Here is a 25,061-nt window from a genome sequence, read left to right as displayed (position 1 = left end):
TGATAGGCGGAGTGACCACTATTGACGATTTCAGCGAATTGGTATTCAGTCCTATTTGTAATCAGGCGCATGATTTTCAAAGTGAGGTTCTTTTGGGGTAATTCATTGATTTAATTTATTGACTACAACACTGACCCAAAAGTTTTTTATTTGTTTATAGGCCTACGTAATCGTCTGCTTGTTGATGAAGCCAGACGTCATCGAGTTCAAGAATTTACTAAGGACACCGTGTCACGTCTCATAGATTTAGAGAACTAAATAATATTGAAATTATTTACACGCTTGTGACATGCACTTTGAATAGATGATGGACATGAATTTAGTTTAATATAATAGTCATTTTGTAATTTTTCATTGGTCAAACATGTTCAAAATATGTGGATTGAGCAATGTTTGTCTGACATATTTGATTGCTTCATTTAGTTTGTAATATCGGAGACTTTTTGCCGATATAAAATATTATTTTAGCCGTATCACGGAAAGGTCTATATAGTAGAGTTTGTGAGCCTATGGTGCCGTACTCTTAGTGACTGTTAATTTTATAAACTTTGTTTTTTTTGATTAAATGTCAGTTTAATGTCTTAACATGCGATCCGTGTGTTTTTAGTATAAAAGTTTAGTTATCTCGTAGCAACGCACGGACACGCTACCTAGTTATATATAAATGGCCAAACGGGCAACACGGCCTGAACCATGCTGTTAAGGCATGTGCCATGCCTTCGACCTAGGCATGACCCGATTAGCTATGCTAGGTCGGCGATGGTCCGACAAGCCCATCGCGCCTCTGCCTCCCACTGTACCGTTGTGAAAATAGGATGAGGCCATGTCGGCGAGGACCACGCCTCTCGTGTGCACGTTGTATGTATTGAACTAGTTGTGAAAGGTTAAATTCTCCCTTGGAACTTAGGCTCTCCACAGCATGCATATGTTTGCACTGATGTCCAAACAAGACAGAACATCAGGGCATCACTCGATCTACAGGCTGTGGCAGGTGATGCTAACTTGCAGTGATGCCATGAAAGTTGAGAGCAGCGTAAGTTCAAGTGTCGGTGCCCAAAGCATAAAAACCCCGTTTTTGTTTGCTCATCCCAACTATTGATACCAAAAATCCCGCGAGATGGACCAACAGATTGAGAAGTCATCATGGCAGCAGAGCACCTTGCCGCTCTTGATGGTGGAGTCATCGTCATGGAGATCGCAGTCGATGCCAGTTTTTGTTGTGGGACCTTTTTCCCCCCTCCGACATCACCACCCACTGGGGAAGGCCATCGCCCTATTCGCTTGGCTTATAAGCCATACTTTTTCAGTCAACGAATAATATTTTTCTCCCACAATAAATCAGCCAACAGTACTTTCAGGCATGGCTTATCAGCCAAGCGAATAGGACACATAGTGAGCTCCGATCTCTTCATGTCATGTGTCCCTTTCTCATTAGCCACCACTAATACCCTCGGTGAGGAGTGGATTAGTTTGGTAGGTTATGTTCAAAGAGAACAAAACGGGAACATTACACTACGGCATATATGTACAACTCCAGGGCAACCGCTACACATCACCTTGTTGTGAGTTGTGAGTTTGTGACTAACTACTACACAACACCGTATTTTCTTTTCTTTCTTAACTAACATACCGAAGATTCAGGGAGGCAGGATTTATTATTGTCACGACTGATTTGTAGAGCTGATTTATTGTGAGAGAAAAATACGGTTCCATGGCTAAAAAAAAGTAGGGCTGATTGTAGGTGACAAGCTCAAGCGAACAGGGCCAAACGACATGACACATGTGCTGCTACAAAGTAGGAGTACTAATATACTACTAGTTGACTATGTACACCTCGTCGCATCTCAAGATCTAAAAAATGTCAGGCCAGATCAACTCAACAACAACAAGCATGTGAAAAAAGGGTAAAAGGGGGAAAATATGATGGCAGCAAAGCAAGGTCAACGCATCTCTACCACGGCATTCATTCGGAGAGCCTTTAGATATGTGCTTTCGGCCATCAATTTCTCCTAGAATCCTATAGGATAAAAAAATAACCAATATATATCATACTGAAATCTTATACTATTTGAATATAAATAACTTTGATTCACCTTTCCTACACCAATTAATGCTCCTCATATAAATTGATAAATCTTATGAGTTCAAATTTATAAGATTTGGCGAAAGAACACGTAGCCTAGTGGTTACAATAACCTAGCACTTTAGTTCATGGATTCGACTTCCGGTGAGAGTGAATATTGTAGGATTTAAAAGCGTTGTGTTTTCAGTGGTAGATGATGTTCCCGTCAATAGCTAGACCCCTCAAGATTTGATATTCTTCAAGTCAGTGCAGAATATGACCAACTAGTAAATATTTGTAGTTTTGCCGTACGTTGTGATCGGAGGTGGCCTAGCACTCAATGACACAGGATTTATACTGGTTCAGGCAACGTGCCCTACGTCCAGTTTGGGTTGGTCAGCGATTTTATTCCTGAGCCCAGGTGCTCGAAGTTTATAGTGGGGTTACAAACGAGAAGAAGAAAGATGTGGTGTACAAGAGGTCCGGTCGGCTCCGGTCGGAAGGGCCGAGAGCGACAGGAGCTACGCTATGAGCTAAGTGTTCAAGCGTATGCTTGAGGTCCGAACCTGGTGGTTCTGTAGTCGTGGACTAGTGAACTTGGTTGAACTAGTGGAACTCAAAAAGCCTTAGAGAGAAAGGAAAAAGCTTCTCCAAAGGGCCCCCTTTGTTGGAGGGTGCGCACCCCCTTTTTATAGATAAAGGGAATGATTTTACAAGTGAGAGGGTGAGGGTATGTATGTTACTGAGCTTTGTTGCCCATGCCGGCAGGTACAAGATAATAGTAGGCGCCCACAACATTGTTGATGTCACTGTAGAATGTCAGATGCATGTGGGAGGTTGCGTTTGCCTTCTTCAGGAATGGTAGATGTCGTACCTGTAAATACTGTTCGATGCCTAGAGGCATGTGAGGAGTGTCACCATGTTCGCCCCATACGGTAAGTCCCGGCGCCCACAACACTATTGATGCCCAGAGGCACGTGGGAGGCCTTACCGTATGGGAGTTTTAACGGCGCCAACAATACTGTAGAGGAAAATGTTGGCTCCTACAATACTGTTTGTGTTAGGGTGGTTGCAGAGTACTGTTCCTACAGGTGTACAGGGAATGGTCCCTGGTATCATGGTTTGACTTACGCGCCCTGGCTTGCTTTCTCCGTTTGCCCCTGCTTCCTTCCGAGCGGGCGTTCCCGGTCGGATGGCCCCAGTCGGCTCTGGTCGCGCCAGTCGAAGAAGAGCGATGAGTAGGATTTCTTCTTACCCCGGTCGGAGACACGAGGTTAGAGTCAGAAGTAGCGCTTGGCCCAGGTTTTCTGACCGGAGAGGCCATTTGGAGGCGGTTGGAGTTCGAAGCTAGCGCTCCGGTCGGAGAGGTGGGCCGAAGTGGTTGATGAGCGGGCGCCGTTCCTCTTCGGCCAGACCTTTCGGTCGGTGACTGGACCGTCCTTCTGGCCTGTTGTTTTTAGACTCTCAGGCTGGCCCACGAGTTGTGTGCTGCTTTCTTGGGCCGAGCCTGTGCGTGGAAGTCGGTCCTCGAGGGACCCCGGGTTTATGAACCCAACAGGAGCTCCTGAGCCCCTGGGCGATTCGGGTAGAATCGTCCGGGGGATTTTTGTCTTGCCGGCAGGTGCGCGCGAGCGCACCTGCGGGTGTAGCCCCCGAGCCCCCGGGCGGTTCGGGTAGAACTGTCTGGGGGGTTTTCTGTGCTGTTAGTGGGGTGGTTTTCCGTTTTGGCGGGTGCACGTGAGCGCACCCGTGGGTGTAGCCCCCGAGCCCCCGGTCGGTTCGGAAAGAACTGTCTGGGGGATGTTCGGTTAGCAGGCGTGTGTGCGTGTTTTTTAGTTTGAGATGGAGTTTTGTCAACCTAGGCGTCGTTGTGCAGCCCAGGTGATTTTGGTTGCTCGAGAGATTGGGTGAGAGGGAGCTCGCGAATCCTGGCATCGATGCGCGCCGTGGGATCGGGTGAGGTAGTTAGTTTGGACGAGACATATCTCACTGATCCTGGCGTCGGTGCGCGCCGTGAGATCGGGTGAGGTAGTTAGTTTGGACGAGATAGATCTCACTAATCCTAGCGTCGGTGCGCACCACGGGATCGGGGTGAGGTAGTTAGCTTGGACGAGACAGATCTCACTGATCCTAGCGTCGGTGCATGCCGTAGGATCGGGTGAGGTAGTTAGTTTGGACGAGACAGATCTCACTGATCCTAGCGTTGGTGCGCGCCATGGAACGGGTGAGTCAGAGTCGCGGGGTGAGATCAGGGTCGCGGACCCAGGTGCTTGGAGCGCAGTCGGAAGCGTAGCCAGATGGGGTGAGATCAGGGTCGCAGACCTAGGTGTTTGGAGCGCAGTCGGAAGCGTAGCCGGATGGGGCGAGATCGGGGTCACAGACCCAGGTGTTTAGCGCAGTCAGAAGCGTAGCCAGATGGGGCGAGATCGGGTCGTAGACCCAGGTGTTTGGAGCGCAGTCAGAAGCGTAGCTGGATGGGGTGAGATTGGGGTCGCAGACCCGGGCATTTTGTGTCTTGAGCCCCCGAGCCTTATTGGGCCTTAGTAGGGGTCGATGTGAGTTATGTGTGTTACCCCATCCTCGGTTCCTCACAACCGGAGGGGCTAAGTTTTGTCGCCTATCCCGATCGCTCGGGCTTGAGTGACGCGCTCGGTGAGTTCGCTAACGGGTGTGATCGAGCAGAATCTGGGTCCATCGTTCATGACGGGGTCGGCATAGCCCTCTTGTGACATTCCACTACTCCTTTACCCGCAACCCGGTAGATGCCTGGGTCATTCCGGAGACCAACCTGGGTGGCCTAACGGCCACCTCTCGATGGAGATTCTGTGGGCTTGGCGAGAGGTTCAGGATCGAACGAGAAGGTTGAGATGACCCAGTCTGCCAGACCGGGTGAGGGCCGCACAGGGCTCATCTATGATTTTCTCCCCTGGCTCTGTTAGTTGCTCATGTCGAAGGAGGCAACCGCCGCTTCATGACGCAACATGGAGTGTTGTGATGCATTTTGCTGCATGTGCGATGCTTAGTTCCCGAGGCCCCGGGCGGTTCAGGGCCCGAATCGTCCGGGAGGCACGGGCATATGGAATGAATGCGCGTATGGATGTATGAAATGATTATAAGGAAATAGAGGGGGTTGGTAGTGTTCACCTTGATGACTTGAGCGACGGGGTTCGAAGAGCTTCAGTCCAGAATGTCCGACCGGGACCCATGCTCGTCGTTCATGACGAAGTCGATATGGCCTACACGGGGCGTCCCTTCGCTTCCTACCTGTGTCTCGGTGTGTCTTTCTGACCTGTTTGATCGACTTGGGAAGCCCGATGGTCTCTCCCGACGGAGATCCTATTTTGGATTTTTCCTAGGCCCGCCTGGGGATGCGGAGAGCTACCCATGCGCGGTGGTGACACTTCGGTTTTCACGCTAGGTCGTGCGATAGTGGTGGGCCATACCCAGGCCACGTCTTTCCTCACTAGGCGGTGCTCCGCCTGACCAGGCGTCGTTCTGTCGGTTAGTGCGCGTCCCATCGTTTCCCGTCCGTATTGAATGGGGGAAGGGAGAGAGTTTTTCGCTCTGATGTTTTGCCCCTCTTCGGCTGCCGTGTTTCTTCCTTAAATAGGGGGAGGGAGAGGGCTCTCCGTCATAGTCCTTTGCCTATTCGCCAACCATTGTCTCTCCTCCTTCTTCCTTCTCACCGAGAGTGCCTGTATGCCGCAGTGGTTCCTAAGTGAGAGAGGGGGTGAGCAAGGGGGAGGACTTACAGATCCTTTCATGGATCTAGAGCGTGATATCGAGCTGGAGGCTGCCTGGGGCGGTGCTGAATTAATCTACAAGGCCTTCTTCAGGATGGAGCCATGTGCGGACTTTCTTCGGTGGATCTTCGCCAGGCGAGCCTTGTCGGAGGGGAAGTTGCTCAGGATCGTGTCGGCGGAGGGCTCTGTGCCTGCAGCTACTCAGGTTGGCCAGTTCATAAAGTTTGATAAGATCTCTTCTAGCCATGGCGGCCATACTATGGTGGCGGTGTCCTTGTCCAGGAGCTGCCTCAACTACATGAGAAGGTCCACAGCCCCATGCTCTTCTACTGAGCATCTATGGGTGCGGAGCCCTTGAGGCACCCATTGCACTCGCTGAAGTTGAGGGAGCGAAACCAGGTGGGTCCCTTGAGGTACCCATTGCGCTCGCCGAAGTCGAGTGAGCGGAACTGGGCGGGGCCCCTTTAGCGGGGGCTATATCTGGCGGCGAGTATCGTTTTTCTTCGGCGTCATGTGATGTTGTCGAGCGGCCATAGTAGTATTTGGAATGGAAGTAGTTTAAAAAAATGTAATGGTTTGTGGGTGAGCCCCTGTGTGAATAGCTTTTGTATCAATGAATTACATCAGTTCTGTTCTTATGATAGAACCACTATCAGTTCCTTGTTTTTATCCTGGCATGACTTTTGTTTTTATCCTTTCTTTTTCATTCCTGCCCGTTTGTTCCATAGGCTATAACTTTGGGAGCCCGGGGCGTGGCCCGCACGGCTTGGGTGCTCGTAACCATGGGAAAAGGCGGGGTGCGTTCGGTTGGGAGTGAGAACAGAGTCATGTAGGGCAATCAAAGGAACAGAACGTGCTTCCGTTCAAGGACGGCGTTTGTTTATCATGTGATAGTAAAAAAGAGAGGTAATATTTAGTATTATACCCTTATGGAGCCCCTGAGCGACCTGGGCTGAAAGTGTTCGGGCTGGGGTGCTTTTACAGGGACAAGTTTGACTAAGAAATCAGTAAGACCAAATTTTAGGGGAAAAACGACGTAGATGTTCAATGTTCCAAGTGTTGTTGAGAAGGTTGCTATCGTTGTCCTCCAGTTGGTAGGTGCCTGGTCGGTTACTTCGGTTACCGTATAGGGTCCTTCCCATGGTAGAAAGAGTTTGTGTTTTTCCTTTGTTGATTGGGTCCTCCGGAGTATGAGATCGCCGACTTCGAGTATCCTTCCTCTGATCTTCCTTTCGTGGTACCTGTGGAGGGTTTGTTGGTAGCGGGCGAAGCAGATGACGGTTGTCTCACGGGCCTCTTCGAGTAGGTCGACCATGTCTTGCTGAGCTTCCTCGGCCCGGTCGTGGTCAAAGGCCCTGATTCTTGGGGCGTCGTGGTCGAGGTCGGAGGGCAGCACTGCCTTAGCTCCGTAGGCCAGGAAGAAGGGTGTGAACCCTATGGATCAGTTTGGGGTGGTTCTTAGGCTCCATAGGATCGCTGGGACCTCTACAACCCATCGCCCGGTGTGCTTGTTGAGTCGGTCGAAGATGCATGACTTGAGTCCCTGGAGGACCATGCCATTGGCATGCTTGACCTGACCGTTAGTTCGTGGATGTCCGACCGAAGACCAGTCGATCTTGATGCCGTATCCATCACTGAAGTCTAGGAACTTCTTTCCAGTGAAGTTAGTCTCGTGGTCAGTGATGATATAGTTAGGCACGCCGAACCGGTAGATGATGTCGAGGAAGAACTTAACTGCCTCCTCCGAGCGGATGTTGGTGATGGGCTTGGCCTCTATCAACTTGGTGAACTTGTCGATTGCTACAAGTAGGTGAGTGAAACCGCCTAGGCCCTTTTTGAGGGGACTCGCCATGTTGAGGCCCTAGACTACGAATGGCCAGGTGATTGGGATGGTTTGGAGTTCCTATGCCAGCTAATGGGTTTGCCGAGTGTAGAACTGGCATCCTTCGCACCTACGGACGACCTCCTCCGCATCCCGTAGCATGGTGGGCCAGTAAAAGCCTTGGTGAAAGGTTTTTCCAACCAGCGACCTTGGGGCCACGTGATGCCCGCAAATCCCGGCATGGACCTCGAGGAGGAGCTGCCTTCCCTGGTTGGTGGGGATACACTTCATGAGTACCCCTGATGGACTCCATTTGTAAAGCTCATCACCAAGCATGACGAAGGTCTTGGCGCATCGAGCGATCCATCGAGCTTCGGTCCTTTTGAGCTGGAGAACCTCCTCAAGGAGGTAGGTGAGTAGCGGCGCTCGCCAGTCGATTTGATCGAGTGCCAATATGGTGACGTTTACGGGTGATGCCGTCATAGAGGTATTGGGGTCGGAGCCCCTGAGCGCCGGCTAGGCATCGGGGTCGGAGCCCCTGAGTGCCGGCTAGGCATTGGTGTGTGTCTGGATCAGACTTTCTGGGACGCAGGCGGATGGTTCATGGACATCGTTGATGAAGACCCCGCTCGGGGATGGATCCCTCCTGCCAGCTAATTTTGCAAGGAAATCGGTGGCATCATTATCCCTTCGAGGGATGTGATGTAGTTCAATCCCCTAGAACTTGTCCTTGAGCCTACACACCTCTTGGCAGTACGCTGTCATGAGGGGGCTTTTGCAGGAGGATTCCTTCATGACCTGATCAACGACTAGTTCTGAGTCGCCGCGAACGTAGAGCCGCATAGCACCGAGCTCAACGGCGATGCGTAGTCCGTTAATAAGGGCCTTGTATTCTGCGGCGTTGTTTGTGGCTGAAAAGTGGAGGCGGATGGCGTAGTGGAGCTTACTTCTGTCTGGGGAGATCAGAACCACTCCAGCCCCCATGCCAGGAGCCATTACAGACCCGTCGAAGTATATCGTCTAGTACTCGTGGGTGACGTCCAGGGTCGGTAGCTGTACCTCTGTCTATTCGGTGACAAAATCCGCGAGGCCCTGAGATTTAAAGGCCATACAGGGGAGGTACCTCATGTCATGGCCCATGAGCTTGAGTGCCCACTTAGAGATCCGTCCCACGGCGTCGCGGTTGCGGATGATGTCCCCAAGTGGGTACGAAGTGACAACCGCGACTTCGTGGTCGGTGAAATAGTGCAAAAGCTTCCGGGTTGCCATTAGCACGGCGTATAGGAGTTTCTGCATCCTAGGGGTACTAGACCTTAGGGTCGGTGAGTACCTCCCCGATGAAGTATATGGGTCGCTGGACCTTGAGCTGGTGTCTCGGTTCCTCCCTCTCGACGACCAGGACGGCACTCACAACATGGTTGCTTGCCACGACGTACAGGAGAAGGGGTTCTCCTCGTTTGGGGGCGATAAGGATTGGGGCCGATGTCAGAGACGCCTTGAGACTTTCTAGAGCTTGTTGGGCTTCCTCAGTCCAAACGAAGGCGTCTGTCTTTTTGAGAAGCTTGTATAGTGGCATCCCCCGTTCACCGAGCCAGGAGATGAAGCGGCTTAGGGTAGCCAGACAGCCGGTGAGCCTTTGTACGCCCTTGACATTGCATATGGGGCCCATGTTGGAAATGGCTGTGATTTTTTCGGGGTTGGCCTCAATGCCACGTTCGGACATGATGTATCCAAGCAGCTTCCCCTTTGAAACCCCGAAAACACATTTTTCGGGATTCAACTTGATGTTGAACCTTCGGAGGTTCGCAAATGTTATGGCCAAGTTTGCGACCAGGTCGCGAGCTTGAGCCGTTTTGACTACGATGTCATCAACGTAGACGACGATCGTTGTCTTTGGCCACTCGGCTTGATTAGGCTGATCAAGCGGGTTGATTTGGTCGGCGAAGCATTGCTGCATGCACCTTTGGTAGGTGGTGCCAGCGTTCTTTAGGCCGAAAGGCATGGTCACGTAACAGTACGAGCCATATGGGGTGATGAATAAGGTTGTGAGCTGATCAGATTCTTTCATCGCAATCTGGTGATAGCCTGAGTAGGCATCCAGAAAGGAGAGGATCTCGCAACCCAAGGTGGAGTCAACTATCTGGTCAATGCGTGGCAAAGGGAAGTGATCCTTTGGACATGCCTTGTTGAGGCCAGTATAGTCGATGCACATTCTCCACTTCCTAGTCTTTTTCTTAACAAGAATGGGATTGGCAAGCCAGTCGGAGTGGAATACCTCTCTAATGAATCCGGCTGCCAGGAGTTTGGCGATCTCCTCGCCTATGGCCCTACGTCTCTCATCATCGAAGCAACACAGGCGCTGTTTGGCGGGCTTCGAGCCCAGGGTGAGGCGCAGCGCGTGCTCGGCGACCTCCCATAGTATGCCCAGCATGTGAGAAGGTGGCCATGCGAAGACATCGAGATTGGCGCGCAGGAAGTTGACGAGCTCGCATTCCTTTTTGGCTGGGAGCTGGGTCCTGATCTGCACCATTTTGGTTGGGTTGGTGGGGTCGATAGCCACCGCCTTGATTTCCTCGAGCGGGTGGAAGGCCATCGAGGAGGTTGGTTCGTTGTAGTCCAGGACTGCTGGGGTTGATGACTCTCCGAGCCATGGGAGCTCGGACGAGTTGACGACCGCAGTGGCGAGCTTGTAGTGCTCATGGTCGCACGTGAAGGCGTGCGAGAAGGCGCTACTCATAGTGATGACGCTGTTTGGTCCTAGCATCTTCAGCTTGAGATAGGTGTAGTTGGGGATTGCCATGAACCTTGCGTAGCATGGCCGCCCCAAGATGGTGTGGTAGGACCCTAGAAAATCCACCACCTTGAAGGTGAGGACCTCTGAGCGGAAGTTGGCCCGGCCACCGAACGTGATAGGTAGATCGATCTGCCCGAGCGGGTATGCCTGTGCTCCTGGGATTACCCCATGGAAGGGGGAGCCCACCATGCAGAGCTCCGATCAGGGGATGCACATGGCATCGAGGGTGTCGATGTATAGGATGTTGAGGCCGCTGCCTCCGTCCATCAGCACCTTGGTGAGGCGCTTCTTGCGGACGATGGGGTCGACGACGAGCAGGTAGCATCCTGGTCTTGCGATGTGGGAGGGATGGTCCCTCTGATCGAAGGTGATCGGAGATTCCGACCAGCTAAGGAAGGAGGGGATGGCGGTCTCGACGGCGCATGCCTCCCTGTAGCTCACCTTATGCTGGCGTTTCATCCAGATGGCATCGAACCCACCGAAGATCATGATACACTCCTCAGGTTCGAGGAAGCTGTCTCCATCCTTGCCTGCCGCGCCTCCTTTCTTGGCCGCTGCCTCTTTGCCGTCTCCCTCCTTTGGCCCACCGGCCTATCGGAGGAAACGTTTGAGGAGCTCGCAGTCCTTAAAGAGGTGTTTGATGGAGTAGGCATGGTTGGTGCACGGACTGTCCATGAGTTTGTTGAAGTGGTCAGGCAGCCCCTGTTGGGGCTGCTTGCCCATGCGATCGGCCACGGCGACCATCGTGGTGTTGTCCGATCAGCGTCGATCCTTTTTGTTCTTCTTGCCCCTCGTCTTGGTCCGTGCGCTTGGCCTTGACTTTGTCTCGGCCTCCGCTAAAGACCGCTCCGACCGCCTCCTCGCTAGAGGCGTGGTTAGTGGCGACGTCGAGCAGGTCATTGGTGGTACGGGGCTTCAGGCAGCCAAGCTTGTGGATCAGGGACTCATAGTTCATCCCGGAGAGGAATGCGCTGATGACGTCTGCGTCGATGACCTCAGGGAGAGAGTTGCATCGTTGGGAGAACCTGTGGATGTAATCCCGTAGGGACTCGTTGGGCTCCTTTTGGCAGCTCTTGAGGTCCTAGGAGTTTCCAAGGTGGACATACATCGCCTGAAAGTTTTCGATGAAGACCCTCTTGTGGTCTGCCTAGTCGCAGATGCCGTCGTGCGGGAGGAATTCAAGCCATGCCTGAACATGCTCCCCCACGCAAATGGGAAGATACTGAATGACAAAAAAGTCATCATCCACTCCTCCGGCCCGGTAGGCGAGTCAGAAGTCTTCGAGCCAAATACCTGGGTTTGTCTCCCTGGTGTATTTGGTGATGTTGGTGGGCGGTCAGAAATGCCATGGGAACGGTGCTCTTCGGATACGTCGGCCAAAGGCTTGTGGTCCCGGGCCCTTAGGGCTAGGACTCCGGTCTTTCGGTCAGCGACCGTGCCTGGGGTGTGTTTCACCGCTACCCTCGATGGTCTGGCCGGGGTCTGTGTTGCCTGCTCCTACCACCGCTCGGCGGGCGTCATCATCGTGCAGGACTTGATGCCGGTTGCTGACGATGCTGCGGGCGTCCTGGTGCAAACCGGTCCATTCACGCACCGGCGGTCGGTATAGGGCAGGTGCCAGGTCGGACCGTGGTGCGGCTGTCGCCCCTTGGGCCGCACCTAGCGGTTGTAGCAGCGAGCGAATGGAGCGATCTGTCTGATGCGTCCCCGTTCCTCCTATTGAACGGCAGCGGCTTCTACCAAAACTCGGAGGTTCCGGTAGACCTCCCGCTCCTAGGGGTCAATGGGCTCAGGAACGTCGCACAGAAGCATCACCGCGGCGGCAATGTTCTAGCTGGCTTAAGAGAACTGTGGGGGACCGTTCCCCTCATTTACGATATCATGTTGGACCTAGCGGGCGTGGCCCTGGGCGCCACCCGTCGGGTGATGTGCATGCGGCGCAACATGCTGCACCGAATGTGCCGACGCAGGCGGCGACTGGTTCTGCCACCATTGTCGCAATTCCTCAACGTGCGCTCGCACAGACACGAGGGCCCCTACGCGCGGGTCCGGATGGGTGTGAGTCTGCGTAGACTCCACAACCACCGGTAGCTGTCCCAGAGCGTCTGCCATAGTGCACTCCCAGGACGGACAGTGGCGGGTTTCCACATCGCCGATGTTGGAACCATCGCTCTTGCCCTCGTCATCCGGGAGTTCATGAAAAACGGCAGGAGCGTAGCCTGCCATTCCCATGACTTTGGTTGCGAGGGGGATGGCGCCAGCGTCCTTCGGGGCCCCCGAGCGTACGCATCCATGGAGGATGCGAGGTCATAGGGGAACCAATCGTACGGTGTTTGTGGCGTGGGCGGTATAGTCCCTCTGGGTGATCGGTGGGGAATAGTAAATAAAGGGTAAATAACAGTACGCATATTACTTACAGCGGGGTTTGAGTAGAGAGTTTGCTCGGAAAGAAATGCATATGCCATGTTGTTGAAGTCGTGCGTTCCCAGAGTCGATGGAGGGCACCCCTCCGACGGGTGCCGGGACGTGAGCCTCCTCGCGGAGGTGTAGTACGCCGAGCCGGTCGGCGACAAAGTCTAGGCTTCCGAATAGGAAGGCCTGGGATGGCTCGAAGACAGGCGGAACCCGCATCCCAGCGGGTAAGAGCGTGGGAAACTCCAGCGAGCCGAAGCGAATCGTATCGCCCGAGCCTGCCACGGCGAGGGTGGTGGAAAAGTGGGCCATCCGATGACCAAAAAGTGTTGAACGTACAACGTCTTCCCCACGGACGGCGCCAACTGTCGGTGCAGAATGTGACCAACTAGTAAATATTTATAGTTTTGTCGTACGTTGTGATCGGAGGTGGTCTAGCACTCAATGACACATGATTTATACTAGTTCAGACAACGTGCCCTACGTCTAGTTTGGGTCAGTCAGCGATTTTATTCCTGAGCCCAGGTGCTCGAAGTTTGTAGTGGGGTTACAAATGAGAAGGAGAAAGATGGGGTGTACAAGAGGTTCGGTTGGCTCTGGTCGGAAGGGCCGAGAGCGACAGGAGCTACACTATGAGCTAATTGTTCAAGCGTGTGCTTGAGGTCCGAACGTGGTGGTTCTGTGGTCGTGGACTAGTGAACTTGGTTGAACTAGTGGAACTCAAAAAGCCTTAGAGAGAAAGGAAAAAGCTTCTCCAAAGGGCCCCCTTTGTTGGAGGGTGCGCACCCTTTTTTTATAGATAAATGGGATGGTTTTACAAGTGAGAGGGTGAGGTTATGTATGTTACTGAGCTTTGTTGCACATGCCGGCGGGTACAAGATAATAGTAGGTGCCCACAACACTATTGGTGTCACTGTAGAATGTCAGATGCATGTGAGTGGTTGCATTTGTCTTCTTCAGGAATGGTAGATGTCGTACCTGTAAATACTGTTCGATGCCTAGAGACATGTGAGGAGTGTCACCATGTTCGCCCCATACGGTAAATCCCGGTGTCCACAACACTATTGATGCCCAGAGACACGTGGGGGCCTTACCGTATGGGAGTTTTAACGGCGCCTACAATACTATAGAGGAAAATATCGGCGCCTATAATACTGTTTATGTTAGGGTGGTTGCAGAGTACTGTTCCTGCAGGTGTACAGAGTATGGTTCTTGGTATCATGGTTTGACTTACGCTCCCTGGCTTGCTTTCTCCATTTGCCCCTGCTTCCTTCCGAGCGGGCATTCCTGGTCGGATGGCCCCAGTCGGCTCTGGTTGCGCCAGTCGAAGAAGAGCGATGAGCAGGATTTCTGCGCACCCCGGTCGAAGACGTGGGGTCAGAGTCGAAAGTAGTGCTTGGGCCAGGTTTTCCGACAGGAGAGGCCGTTCGGAGGCGACTGGAGTCCGAAGCTAGCGCTCCGGTCGGAGAGGTGGGCCGAAGTGGTTGACGAGCGGGCACCGTTCCTCTTTGGCCAGACCTTCCGGTCGGTGACTGGACCATTCTTCCGGCCTGTTGTTTTTAGACTCTCGGGCCGGCCCACAAGTTGTGTGCTGCTTTCTTGGACCGAGCCTATGCGTGGAAGCCGATCCCCGAAGAACCTGAGTTTATGAACCCGACACTTAATATCCCACGGGAGCATGTATATGTTACTACTATACTCCCTCCGTGCTTAAAAACCATGTCATTCTGGCTATTTAGTTAGTTTCAGAAATCAAGTCGTTTACAGCGCTTTGGACGGTTTTACCCCCATCCGTCGTCTGCCCTGCCGTGTCCCGTCGCTAACAAGTCCCTAGGAGGACATTAACTCGCGTCTCCTCACGCCGCGCATCCGAGAGGAGAGAGACTGCGCCGCGCATCCGGAGTCAGTCGAGTCGTCGGAGCCAGAATCTATACCGGTGGAGGATCGTGCCGGAGTCCGTCGAGCAGGATGCGACGCGAAGCCGTGGACTTTGCAGCTGCACGGACGTGTGAGAGGACTCCAAGATGGAGCACTAGAACACATCAGTAAGGCTGTGTTTAGTTCCCAAAAAGTTTTCCAAAAAGTACTACAGTAGTCATCACATCGAATCTTGCGATACGTGCATGGAGCGTTAAATATAGACGAAAAAAATTAATTGCACAGTTTGGTTGAAAATCGCGAGACGAACGTTTTGAGCCTAATTAATCCATAATTGAACACTAATTACCAAATAAAAACGAAAGTACTACAATAGCTAAATTCTTAAATTTCGCAAACTAAACATAGCCTAAAGTTCATGCAGGCATGCAGCGAGCGCCATGCAGAGATGCAGCAATCGGCGCAAGAGTAAAGGAGCAAGTAACTGCCGTCCTGGCAACGGCACACCAGCATGAGCATGTAAGCAATCTGAGTGTCGATAGGACTTATGAGTGTCGATAGGACTTACGGCTGTTGCGGCTAATTTATTTTGAGAAAAAAATACTATTTTATAACTAAAAAATAGGACCCATTCGGTCACCTACAGCACCACACTATACTATTCCATCGTCATTTCAACGGATCAAATTTATGGGAGGGAGTTGTTGAACGCTGCGATCGACGCAATAAAGAATTGCAAAGGACGATAAGGGTAACTTGCTTGACTTCCAACAGCACTTGCTGATCCGTTCTGCTTGTTCATCAGGTGGCCCTATTCTCACTTTTTTTCCCCAGCAAATCATAGGTGCAGTCGTGCAGCCACATATCTTTAAATCTGGAGCTCAAAAGCTAGACACACACCTACTACATTTTGCATTTGCTCAAAAAAAAAAAACCCCTACTATCTTTTGCATTCCATCAGCTATTTAACAAAAAAAAAAATCCTGGACTGCAGATATGTAGCTGCATGCTGATAGACTGAGGCCCCGTTTAGTTGCTGGCCGATTTGGCGCCGCCGGATTCTCGCAACACCGTAGCGTACTGTAGTATTTCGTTTGTATTTGATAATAATTGTCCAATTATTGACTAATTAGACTAAAACATTCGTCTCGCAAAGTACAACTAAACTGTGCAATTAGTTTTTGATTTCGTCAACATTTAGTATTCCATGCATGTACCGTAAGTTTACTGTGACGGGAAATCTTCTTTTTGCATAGTGCCAAAGTTTGGATTTTGGGTAACTAAACAAGTGCTGATGCTAGAATTTGTGATAGGCAGGTCCTGGGATCTGAAAAAAGGCAGACCAGGATATCACCTCCCAGAAATAGAAGAAAAACCAGAGGAAAAGAGCACTGGAGGGAGGTTATTTTAAGGGGGAAAGGAAAGGAGCTCCCACTTTCATCTTTGCTCCGTTCGCGTGTCCTTAAACTTGACTTGATTCGCTTCTTTTTTTATTCGTGTTTTTCTCTCGTAAATTTCTTCAACATTTCTTCAAACCATCCAAATTCTTTCCGAATTCCTCTAAGCTAACAGGTCCTTTATCTGAAGAAGATGGAGAAGACAAGGACAGCGTGGTGGTCAAAAGCCAGACCAAACAAGACAATCAGTGAACTTGTGTGGAAAAAATAAAATAAAATCGTAACAGCATAAAAGAAACCATCTTTTTTGTTCTCTCTACAGAAGAGAACAAACAAAGGCTGGATAGCGGTGTACAGCTAGCGCGTCTTGACGATAGTCCGCGCTAGAAAGTAGAAGACGGCAAGAGACAATCCCTAGAAACCGCCCAAAAGCTTCCTGCAATCAATCGGGCGGCTTTGGCGTTGAACTCCCTTCCCTTTTTGATTAGCATCGGCTGCCAAAGATTTCTCTTTTTAACAGGCCCCTCAGTTTCATCAAAAAAATTTCTCGGTTCGGAAGGTGCGGCGCAGGGGAGGGAAATAAATCGCTCCGGCGAGATTCCTGTGGAGATGATTTAGGTGCAAGGACCACTCATAAATTCCGCCTGTTCTTTCAGATCTGCTCCGTGCTGTGCTTCTGCTGCCTCTCCCTTGCAGCGAGAAGAAATTCATTCGCTAGGTCGGCCCACCCAGGGATAGCGTTTCTGTTCTGGTCACCCATGCGTCGTCGCCGGAGCCCAATCTCGCCGCTCGGAGTTTCTTGACCTGGTCGGAGTTTCCATTTCCCCGGGGGTCAACTTGTTCCGTTCAAAGGTTGAATTCTTTCACCCCCGAGGATTTCGTGTCGAGTCGCGCTGATTTGATTTCTCCTTGCCTGGAGGAGTCCACCGCTTACAGTGGAGAGAGAAGCGTGTTCTTGAAGCAGAGCTCACAGTTCCTGCTTGAAAATTCCTCCCTTTTCCCTTGGTTTCTTTGCTCTCGCTCGCCTTTGCCGCGATTTGCTTGCTCCCCAGTCCACAGTCCTCCGTTCTTGTCTTGTCTGAATCTCGCGCGGCAGCTTTGCGGCTTCCCACACTCGTTTCCCCGTATCGGATTTCGTTCCCCAATGGGCAACGTGTTCGCGTGCATGCCGCGCAAGGAGCAGCGGGCCGCGGCCGCGGTGTCGCGCAGCAAGCGGATGGGGAGCGCGCGGTCGGCGCGCGGCGGGCCCAAGCTCACGCCCGCGGAGGAGGAGCTCCTGCACCGCCAGGCGCTGGCCATGGCCATCCACCAGCACCTCGACGCCGGCGGCTCCATGTCGCGCCGCATCGACGCCGGGGCCTCCCTGTCCCGGCGCATGGCCCCCGGCTCCACCAGCTCCCGCCGCCGCGGCGACCTGCCGGACTCCGTCACGAATGCCAAGCCCGTAAGGCTCCTACTACCTACCCTTTTTTTTTCACTTCCAATTTCACTTGCTTGCTTCCTCCAACCTTGCCCTGCGTTCTTGCGCTCCAAATCCAATCTTAGTGTTATTAATGTTACCTTAGAATTGTACATTTTGGTGTTGCCATAATTTTCTGTATATGGTCAATTGTGCCAAGCTTCTGTAATCCGTAGTATTTGGTCATTTGCAATATGTGCTTAGATAGTTAGGGGTAAGAATTCGCGCTGGACAGTTCCTAGATATTGTTCTGGTAGCAACTTTACATACAGATTTTTCATGATTGAGGTGTTTGTTCAGTAGCATTCTGCTCTTAAAATCAGTACGTCACTATTACGGGGTAGCTTGGACTGTGACTTGACCCCAACTTTGGCCTGGATGTATTGGTTGGTTGATCTATTGATTTATAATGTGGTTGTTAGTGTTGGACTTAATGTGATTGGGTGAGTAGTGAGTTCAACTAGTTGTCTGTGTTGTGCTTTTTTGTTTGCCGAAGGATTTTTCTTCTTTTTTACTTGGAAACTGTCCTAACCTTTTGAATTATTTTTGTCTCCCATATAAACATTTTCAATTATTTCTCTGTAGCTTCCTTGGTTAGGTAAAGTTGAGTTGTATTTGAATAGTCACTTTCTGCCAATAGTTAAGTGATAACAACTTGGTGTTCCCGGTTCTGGAACATGTTAGAACTTCAAGCAGCCTGTTCGGTTGGCTGGTTCGTATCGTTGCTTGTTCGTGAAGAAGTACAGCTGGCTGGTTTGTGTGAGAGAAAAATACTGTTCCGGCTAGAAATTTACGATCGTTTACGACAAGCCACAGCCAACGTGTGGAATTATACCATACTGGATAGGAAGTTGTGTTTCCATCTGGCTTGGTGCTGTATTCCTGTGCTAAATGCCCTGTTCAAGTATATATATATACTTCAAAACTAAATAACCTAGCTTGAGTCTTTAGATGTCATTGTAAGCGTATATGCCTAATACTTTGCTACAGTTGGGAACCTTGATCTTGTTCACAATAACGGTGCAGTTGCTTTTCCCCTGTGCCAGCCAAGATAGTTCTGGTTTCTTTTTAATTCAGTTCTCTTGGTATGCTGGGCATGCCTTTTCTTATGCTCTGCATGCTTTTCACCTAAAGCATAACAGGGATTTTTTTTTCTTCAAATGTTCATACACTTGCTAATTCTCTAAAGATTATGGGATTATTTAGTAGCCTATATATCGTTGTCTTATGCCACTATATGTTCAAAAGGTATCTTTGTGTGCAACTGTTGTCATACATAAGTACAAGACATGGTTGTCTATTCATGGAGAAATTTATATGGCATTGGGGCTACAAGACAACGCTAGCACCTCAGCAGTAACCTAACTGCTTTAACAGCATGGTCCCATACCCAAAACTTTGTCTCATCTATGACTTGTGTGCTAGTTACGGTTATTGTTGCCCCGACCTGTAAATACCTAAGAGTAGTTTTATCTCTCTGTCCTTAGCCTTGTCAACATTTTCATACAAACATTATCTTGTGGTTTCTTAGAAGAAAAGATTTTTAATGGTGCTGCTGGTATATACTTTCAGGCCCCAATTGTTCTGGAGAATTTGGAAACAAAGAAAATTGTCCTTGTTCATGGAGAAGGATTTGGTGCTTGGTGTTGGTACAAGACCATCTCACACTTGGAGGAAGCTGGTCTAGATTCTGTTGCCTTAGATCTCACAGGTTCTGGCATAGACCATACTGATACAAACAGCATAGCTACATTAGCAGATTACTCCAAGCCATTGATTGATTACCTTGATAAACTTCCTGAAGATGATAAGGTGGCTGTTAAATCTGCTGTTCTATGTATATCTATTTTTTGGGAGGAAACAAATTCAGCTCTGAGCACTGTGTTTGTAACGACGATAATGCAGGTCATTTTAGTCGGCCATAGTTGCGGAGGTGCAAGTGTGTCATATGCGTTGGAGCAGTACCCCAAAAAGATCTCAAAGGCGGTGTTTCTTACTGCTACGATGGTGAAGGATGGTCAGCGGCCCTTTGATGTGTTCTCGGAGGAAGTATGAAATCTCTCTTTATATATTTACATTTCCATGTGCATATTCAATGGGAGCTCACGTTAACCTGCATTTCACAGCTCCGGTCGGCAGATGGTTTCTTGCAAGAATCACAGTTTTTAGTTTATGGAAATGGAAAGGACAAGCCTCCTACTGGGCTTATGTTCGATAAACAGCAGATCAAGGGGCTCTATTTCAACCAAACGCCTTCTAAGGTACATTGTGTTCTACCATTATGCAACCGGAACCTGTTAAAAGATGTATTGTATCCAGCATTGTCATGCCAGCATGTATGTCCAGTTGACTTGCTAACAAGTTTGCACATGCTTCATAATATGCAGGATATGGCGCTAGCCGCGGTGTCCATGAGGCCTATCCCTCTAGCCCCAATCATGGAGAAGCTCTCCCTGACCCCAGAGAACTACGGCACTGTCCGCCGCTACTTCATCCAGACGCTCGACGACCACATGCTGTCGCCAGACGCCCAGGAGAAGCTGGTCCGCGAGAACCCTCCCGACGGCATCTTCAAGATCAAGGGCGGTGACCACTGCCCCTTCTTCTCAAAGCCACAGTCCCTGAACAAGATCCTGCTGGAGATCGCGCATATCCAATCCCCCGCGGCGCTGCTCCCAGCCAATGCGAGCGCGGAGGAGACTGCCTCCGTGGCGGTGGCGGCGGCGGCGGCGAAGTCATGACTGCATGTATGTAGTGTACATGAATGAAAAAAAGAGAGTAGCACATAGGTTGCAAAAGGGAGGGAGGTAGGTCTGGGGATTAACTGAAACCAGCTGTGTGGGATAATAATGTAGGGAGGTCGAAGTGTTTGTTTCTTTCTTCTGGATCAGATCAGATCAGATCATATAGAGAATGAGAGGTGGTCAGCAGATAGTTGCATTTCTTTCTTTACCTTGTGCATGAATGAATGAGATGTGAAGTTGAAGTCTGTGATGTGTGCGCTGCTTGTACAGTGAGCAATGTCAATACAGATAGCGCACTTGTGGTGATGCTTAATTCACCAACAATTATTGTTAAGTTGATGATAATCCTCTTTCCTTCTTCCTGGTGGTGTGGCGCAGCGTGTGGTCGCTGGATCATCCCACGTGGCACTCCTGGCACCGTTGGATGCGATCTTATCCAGGCCTTCCCTACCACTCACGCACCTCTCTTTCTTTCTGCTTCTGCTTGTGCCCCAAATTTGCGGTCGCGTCGATCCCGCCGCCGCCGCCCACGCCGGCCGCGCGACCTCACCTCTCGCCGAGGACTGGGCGCGCTTCCACCCAGGCCGCCGCGCGAACTCGCCGTCCCAGGCCCTCGTGGAGCATCATACAGAGCACAGGAAGGCGAGTAGGCAAACCCCCTTTCGATTTTGTTGAATCTGGCTGAAATCGAAGCAAAACTTATCACGTTAGCTTGGAAGTTGGAACACATATGCTCCAATGCTCAAACAACTCTGTAGTGTAGCCAACTTCAAATTTACTGCACCTTGAGTTTTCATGCCGTGCTTTGTCAATTTCCTTCCATAACATTACATGTAGTAGCCTTGCTATGCCTTTGTGGTACTGACCGACCCAACCATCACCAAACGGATCAATGCTTTGCTTGCCGACAGCGATGTTCTACCAACGCATACATACACACATATAGAATTTCAGTTGCGCTGTCATATGATAATTTTGTGTTCCAAATATGCAACTTCATGTTCCTTGTCCCATTTTCTGCAGGGAAGGGAAACGATCGAATACCATGAGCTCGCGCTGCCCTTTTGCAGGAGCTACCACTGGTGTCGGTGTATGCCCTGTGAAAGCCGCCGATAAGAGCAGCGCTGGGTTATGCCCCGCAGCAACATCTGACAAGAGCATCACTGGTGTGTGCCCTGTCACCGGCAAGGGTCATGGTAGTGAGCACAAGGAAAGTACCGATGGCGGTGAAGAAAAGGGCACCGATGATCCTCGCATGGTGCCGGCAAAGTGCCCGTTTGGCTACGACTCCAACACGTTCAAGCTGGGTCCGCTCAGCTGCATTGTCTGCCAGGCGCTGCTCCATGAAAGCAGCAAATGCAAGCCGTGTGCCCATAAATTCTGCAAGTGTGTCTCGTGCTTCTGCATGCGCTTCATATTTGATTCCTTCAGGTTCTTATTGGATTTCCATTGGCAGGGCATGTATATCACGCTTTAAGGACTGCCCGCTGTGTGGTGCCGATATAGAGGGGGTTGAGCCTGATGCCGAGCTTCAAGCGCTTGTTGATCGGTTCATTGATGGCCACGCCAGAATCAAACGGTCACATGCTACAGGGGATGTGGAAGCAGCAGATTTCAAGGACAAAGTCATATATGAAGATGTTTCGATGGAGAGAGGAGCTTTTCTGGTGCAGCAAGCTATGAGGGTCAGTAATTAAGTCAACCGCTTTAGACTCTTATGTTGGTTGAACTTTAGATTCTGAAACCTGTAAAATTTGGGCAGTTAATCGTTCTCTATTATTCATGGATTTATCTATAATAATGTTGTTACAACAATGCCCTTACTTTTGCTTCTCCAGGCTTTTCACGCCCAGAACATTGAAAGTGCAAAATCAAGGCTCACTATGTGTGCAGACGACATCAGGGAGGAGTTGAAATCTTCAGAAGATAATCTAGACCTATGTTCACAGCTTGGAGCTGTATTAGGAATGCTTGGGGACTGCTGGTATGTTTTAACAAACTGAAATCTTTTCCATTGAAGAAATGAAGAGTCTCACTGTTACTTTTACTATCTACTTTTGAACAGCACAGTGGGTATGATCCAATTTTCAGCATTAATTAGTTGTGTGGATTGTGGACGGATGAACTGATTGAATTAGGAGTTTTTAGTAGGGTTCTAGCTTGATAGTTTTGTCAGCCACCGGCTGCTTGCAACCTATTTGGATGGTATTTCACTAAAAACGCGTACCCAGTGCAGAGAGCTCCCTCTCTGTGCGGGGTCTGGGGAAGGGTGTCAGTGGCAAGCCTTACCCTCGCCAGTGCAATGCGAGGAGACCGCGACTCGAACCCGGGACCTTCCGGTCACAGGCGGTAAGACTCTACCGCTTGCCCCAGGCCCGCTCTTCTTGGATGGTATTTCATTAAATGAAAAAAAGTGTTCCCTATACCAAGCATCATGTTGGTGCTAATTACAGGCTGATGTAGGCTAATAGCAAGTTAGCATGATCCTGATCAGCATGTCTAGCTACCTTGTTCAACTCACACGGGACCTACAATATCTCTGTCTCTGAATCTCTTTAGTTACTATATTTTGTTACTTGTCATTAGTGAATGTTTAATCTGATCACTATTGTAATAGCATGCCTCATTCTCCATATATATTTGGTACTTTATTCAATATTTGTCAAAAGAATCAGCTCTGACACTTGGATCTTATTTTGCTAAGTTTGTTAATCAGTTAGTCACTGAATTCATTCAACACTGCATCCTTGCCATTGTACTGTGATTTCAGTCGGACCTTGGGAGATGCTCCTTCAGCAATCACATACTATGAAGAAAGTGCTGAGATACTCTCGAAACTCCCCACAAAAGATCTTGAGGTTGTATTCAATTTTAGTGTAACATAATAACATCGAAATTACTATCTTCTAATTTATCTTTTACATTCATCTGCAGCTGGTTCATTCTCTCTCTGTTTCACTAAACAAAATTGGTGACCTTCGCTACTATGATGGTGACCTCCAATCTGCAAGGAACTATTATGCCCGTTCATTGGATGTTCGCAGAAGTGCTGTAAAAGAGAACTCAGCAGTGGCTTCCCAGGTATGTTGTGTGGGAGACAGGGGGTTATAGTATACGTAAACTGTTCGGTGACATGGGACAGGAACTCTGTTATCTTGCACTACAATTTGTCACATAGATATCTAGTTCATCTGTGCAATGCTACAATGGAAGTGATGTGATAGGGAAGGGCAAAGAAGGGAGCAACAAACTAACGATCTGGAATAATTGGCAAGATAGAAGTTTTACTGTACTTCTAGAGAAAATGGTAATTAGACGTAATTCGGTAGTGGCAAGCTTTTGTACAGTATTCTTCTTGAACCTATGGCCTAAATAAATAATTTTCAATCAAAGTATGATAATCCTGCTTCGCTACAGATGTTTGGTCAAATCCTGGCCTTGCCAAGAGCCCCTAGTTTTTCTTTCCCGTTTTTAATTCTACAGGAAACATGATTATACTGTTCTTTAAACTTTTTTTTTAGAATACCTTGGTTTGAATAGGCAAGCTTGATTTTAGCTGTTTGTATTAGAGCTAATCTGCTGCTTTAGAACAGACACATGATCCAGGGTGTGGGCGTAGTTTGCTTCTAGGTATGTGTGCTAAGTGTAATAGTATTTTAATTTGCATTTCTTGGGTATAGGTCATTGATCTAGCAACTTCTCTTGCCAAAGTTGCGGATGTGGATAGAAATCTTGGGAATGAAAGCACCGCAGTAGAGGGTTTTGAGGAAGCAATTCAATGTCTTGAGAAGCTGAAGCTGGATTCTGAACAAGCTAGCCTTGAACAACGGGTTGCTATTCTTGATCATCATTATTCCTATTCTCATCCACATGCTTGTATCTGTTGTTCCAGACTAACCTTCGTTATGTACCTTTGCAGCGCCTCTCGGTTCTCGAATTCCTGCACAACCAGTTGGCAGATAAGTAAGGCATGGTCTTCTCCGATCCTAAGAATGCATACACTGATACACATCGTATGTCTTCTCATGTTTACTTATGGAAGAGGTGTTCAATTTCACAATTCTCTTTTCTGGTTACCTATGGAAGGAGTTGATCGAGAAATGGCGCATGATTGGTGTGTGTTTTACCACCACTTAGAAACTTTTTTCGTGGCACATAATGTGTAGCACTGTAAATGTACCATATGTATGCTCAGCTCAGCGCATAAGATAGCTGCCAATATGATCTAGTAGTGTGGTAGTCTGGAAAAACTCGTATTACATCTGGCTTTACAGTGTCATGCTAACCCTCTTGTGTATATTGACAAGAAGAGGGAAATATTAACGGAACCATGGCTGATGTTTTCTTTATATGAGCGATGCATTCACAGAATCACATGTCAAGAGGTGTCTGCATATTTTAGCTGCGTTTCTGGTAAGCCTGGGCCATTGATGAATCTCAAAAGTCAGGAAGACTTCGTGTCGTGATGCTTCCATATATTTCTGGTGTCTGCATAATTTGTGGTCAAATTCTTCTATCTTAATCTTAATTGCAATGGTACGTAAATTTTGCGTATTGGAGTAAAAAAGTAGTGTGGTTGCAGCCTACGGGCCTGTCTGGAGGCCTCTCCTGGCTACCAAGCTCTGTAACGACCCGTAGCCTGCTGTAGGTCCGACCACGACAGGCGACAACCCGCACGTTGATGTAGTATATAGGAAAACGATAATTATTGCATCCGTCCGGACCCCGCGCGTCATGAAAGCATATAGGT

At 49.6% G+C, this 25,061-nt stretch overlaps 2 protein-coding genes across 4 annotated transcripts; both read left to right on the top strand.

Moving 5' to 3' along the window:
* Positions 1-16,443: 16,443 nt before the first annotated feature.
* LOC136498973 (putative methylesterase 14, chloroplastic) lies at positions 16,444-20,556 on the top strand. Its single transcript, XM_066494670.1, has 5 exons — positions 16,444-17,552; positions 19,140-19,379; positions 19,473-19,616; positions 19,694-19,828; positions 19,955-20,556. Exons 1-5 carry the CDS (start codon positions 17,253-17,255, stop codon positions 20,306-20,308), a joined length of 1,173 nt encoding a protein of 390 aa, XP_066350767.1. The 5' UTR covers positions 16,444-17,252; the 3' UTR covers positions 20,309-20,556.
* Positions 20,557-20,595: 39 nt separating this feature from the next.
* On the top strand, positions 20,596-24,660 carry LOC136498972 (protein NCA1-like). 3 transcript variants are annotated; one of them, XM_066494669.1, is made up of 8 exons: positions 20,596-20,953; positions 21,335-21,697; positions 21,768-21,996; positions 22,150-22,295; positions 23,082-23,169; positions 23,246-23,392; positions 23,490-23,581; positions 23,992-24,135. In XM_066494669.1, exons 1-8 carry the CDS (start codon positions 20,736-20,738, stop codon positions 24,002-24,004), a joined length of 1,296 nt encoding a protein of 431 aa, XP_066350766.1. In that variant the 5' UTR covers positions 20,596-20,735; the 3' UTR covers positions 24,005-24,135. The 3 variants fall into 3 exon arrangements, with proteins under 3 accessions (XP_066350766.1, XP_066350765.1, XP_066350764.1); XM_066494667.1 differs by lacking the exon at positions 23,490-23,581 and adding an exon at positions 24,231-24,660 and having other exon boundaries at positions 20,606-20,953; positions 23,992-24,141; XM_066494668.1 differs by having other exon boundaries at positions 23,490-24,134.
* The last annotated feature ends 401 nt before the right edge of the window (positions 24,661-25,061 follow it).

The sequence above is a fragment of the Miscanthus floridulus genome, chromosome 13 (genome assembly GCF_019320115.1).
Source record: "Miscanthus floridulus cultivar M001 chromosome 13, ASM1932011v1, whole genome shotgun sequence".
NCBI classification, from domain to species: Eukaryota; Viridiplantae; Streptophyta; class Magnoliopsida; order Poales; family Poaceae; genus Miscanthus; species Miscanthus floridulus.
The sequence above is the reverse complement of the archived record's forward strand: the minus strand, read 5'-3'. Positions and strand labels throughout refer to the sequence as shown.

Bases quoted from the DNA above. Each gene is read 5' to 3' on its own strand.
- LOC136498972 (XM_066494667.1), top strand. From the start codon at position 20,736: ATGCGATCTTATCCAGGCCTTCCCTACCACTCACGCACCTCTCTTTCT. The intron at 22,296-23,081 runs GTATGTTTTAAC...CTGTGATTTCAG, and splicing joins GGAATGCTTGGGGACTGCTG to TCGGACCTTGGGAGATGCTC. The intron at 23,393-23,991 runs GTATGTTGTGTG...TCTTGGGTATAG, and splicing joins ACTCAGCAGTGGCTTCCCAG to GTCATTGATCTAGCAACTTC.
- LOC136498973 (XM_066494670.1), top strand. From the start codon at position 17,253: ATGGGCAACGTGTTCGCGTGCATGCCGCGCAAGGAGCAGCGGGCCGCG. The intron at 19,380-19,472 runs GTGGCTGTTAAA...ACGATAATGCAG, and splicing joins AACTTCCTGAAGATGATAAG to GTCATTTTAGTCGGCCATAG. The intron at 19,617-19,693 runs GTATGAAATCTC...TGCATTTCACAG, and splicing joins TTGATGTGTTCTCGGAGGAA to CTCCGGTCGGCAGATGGTTT.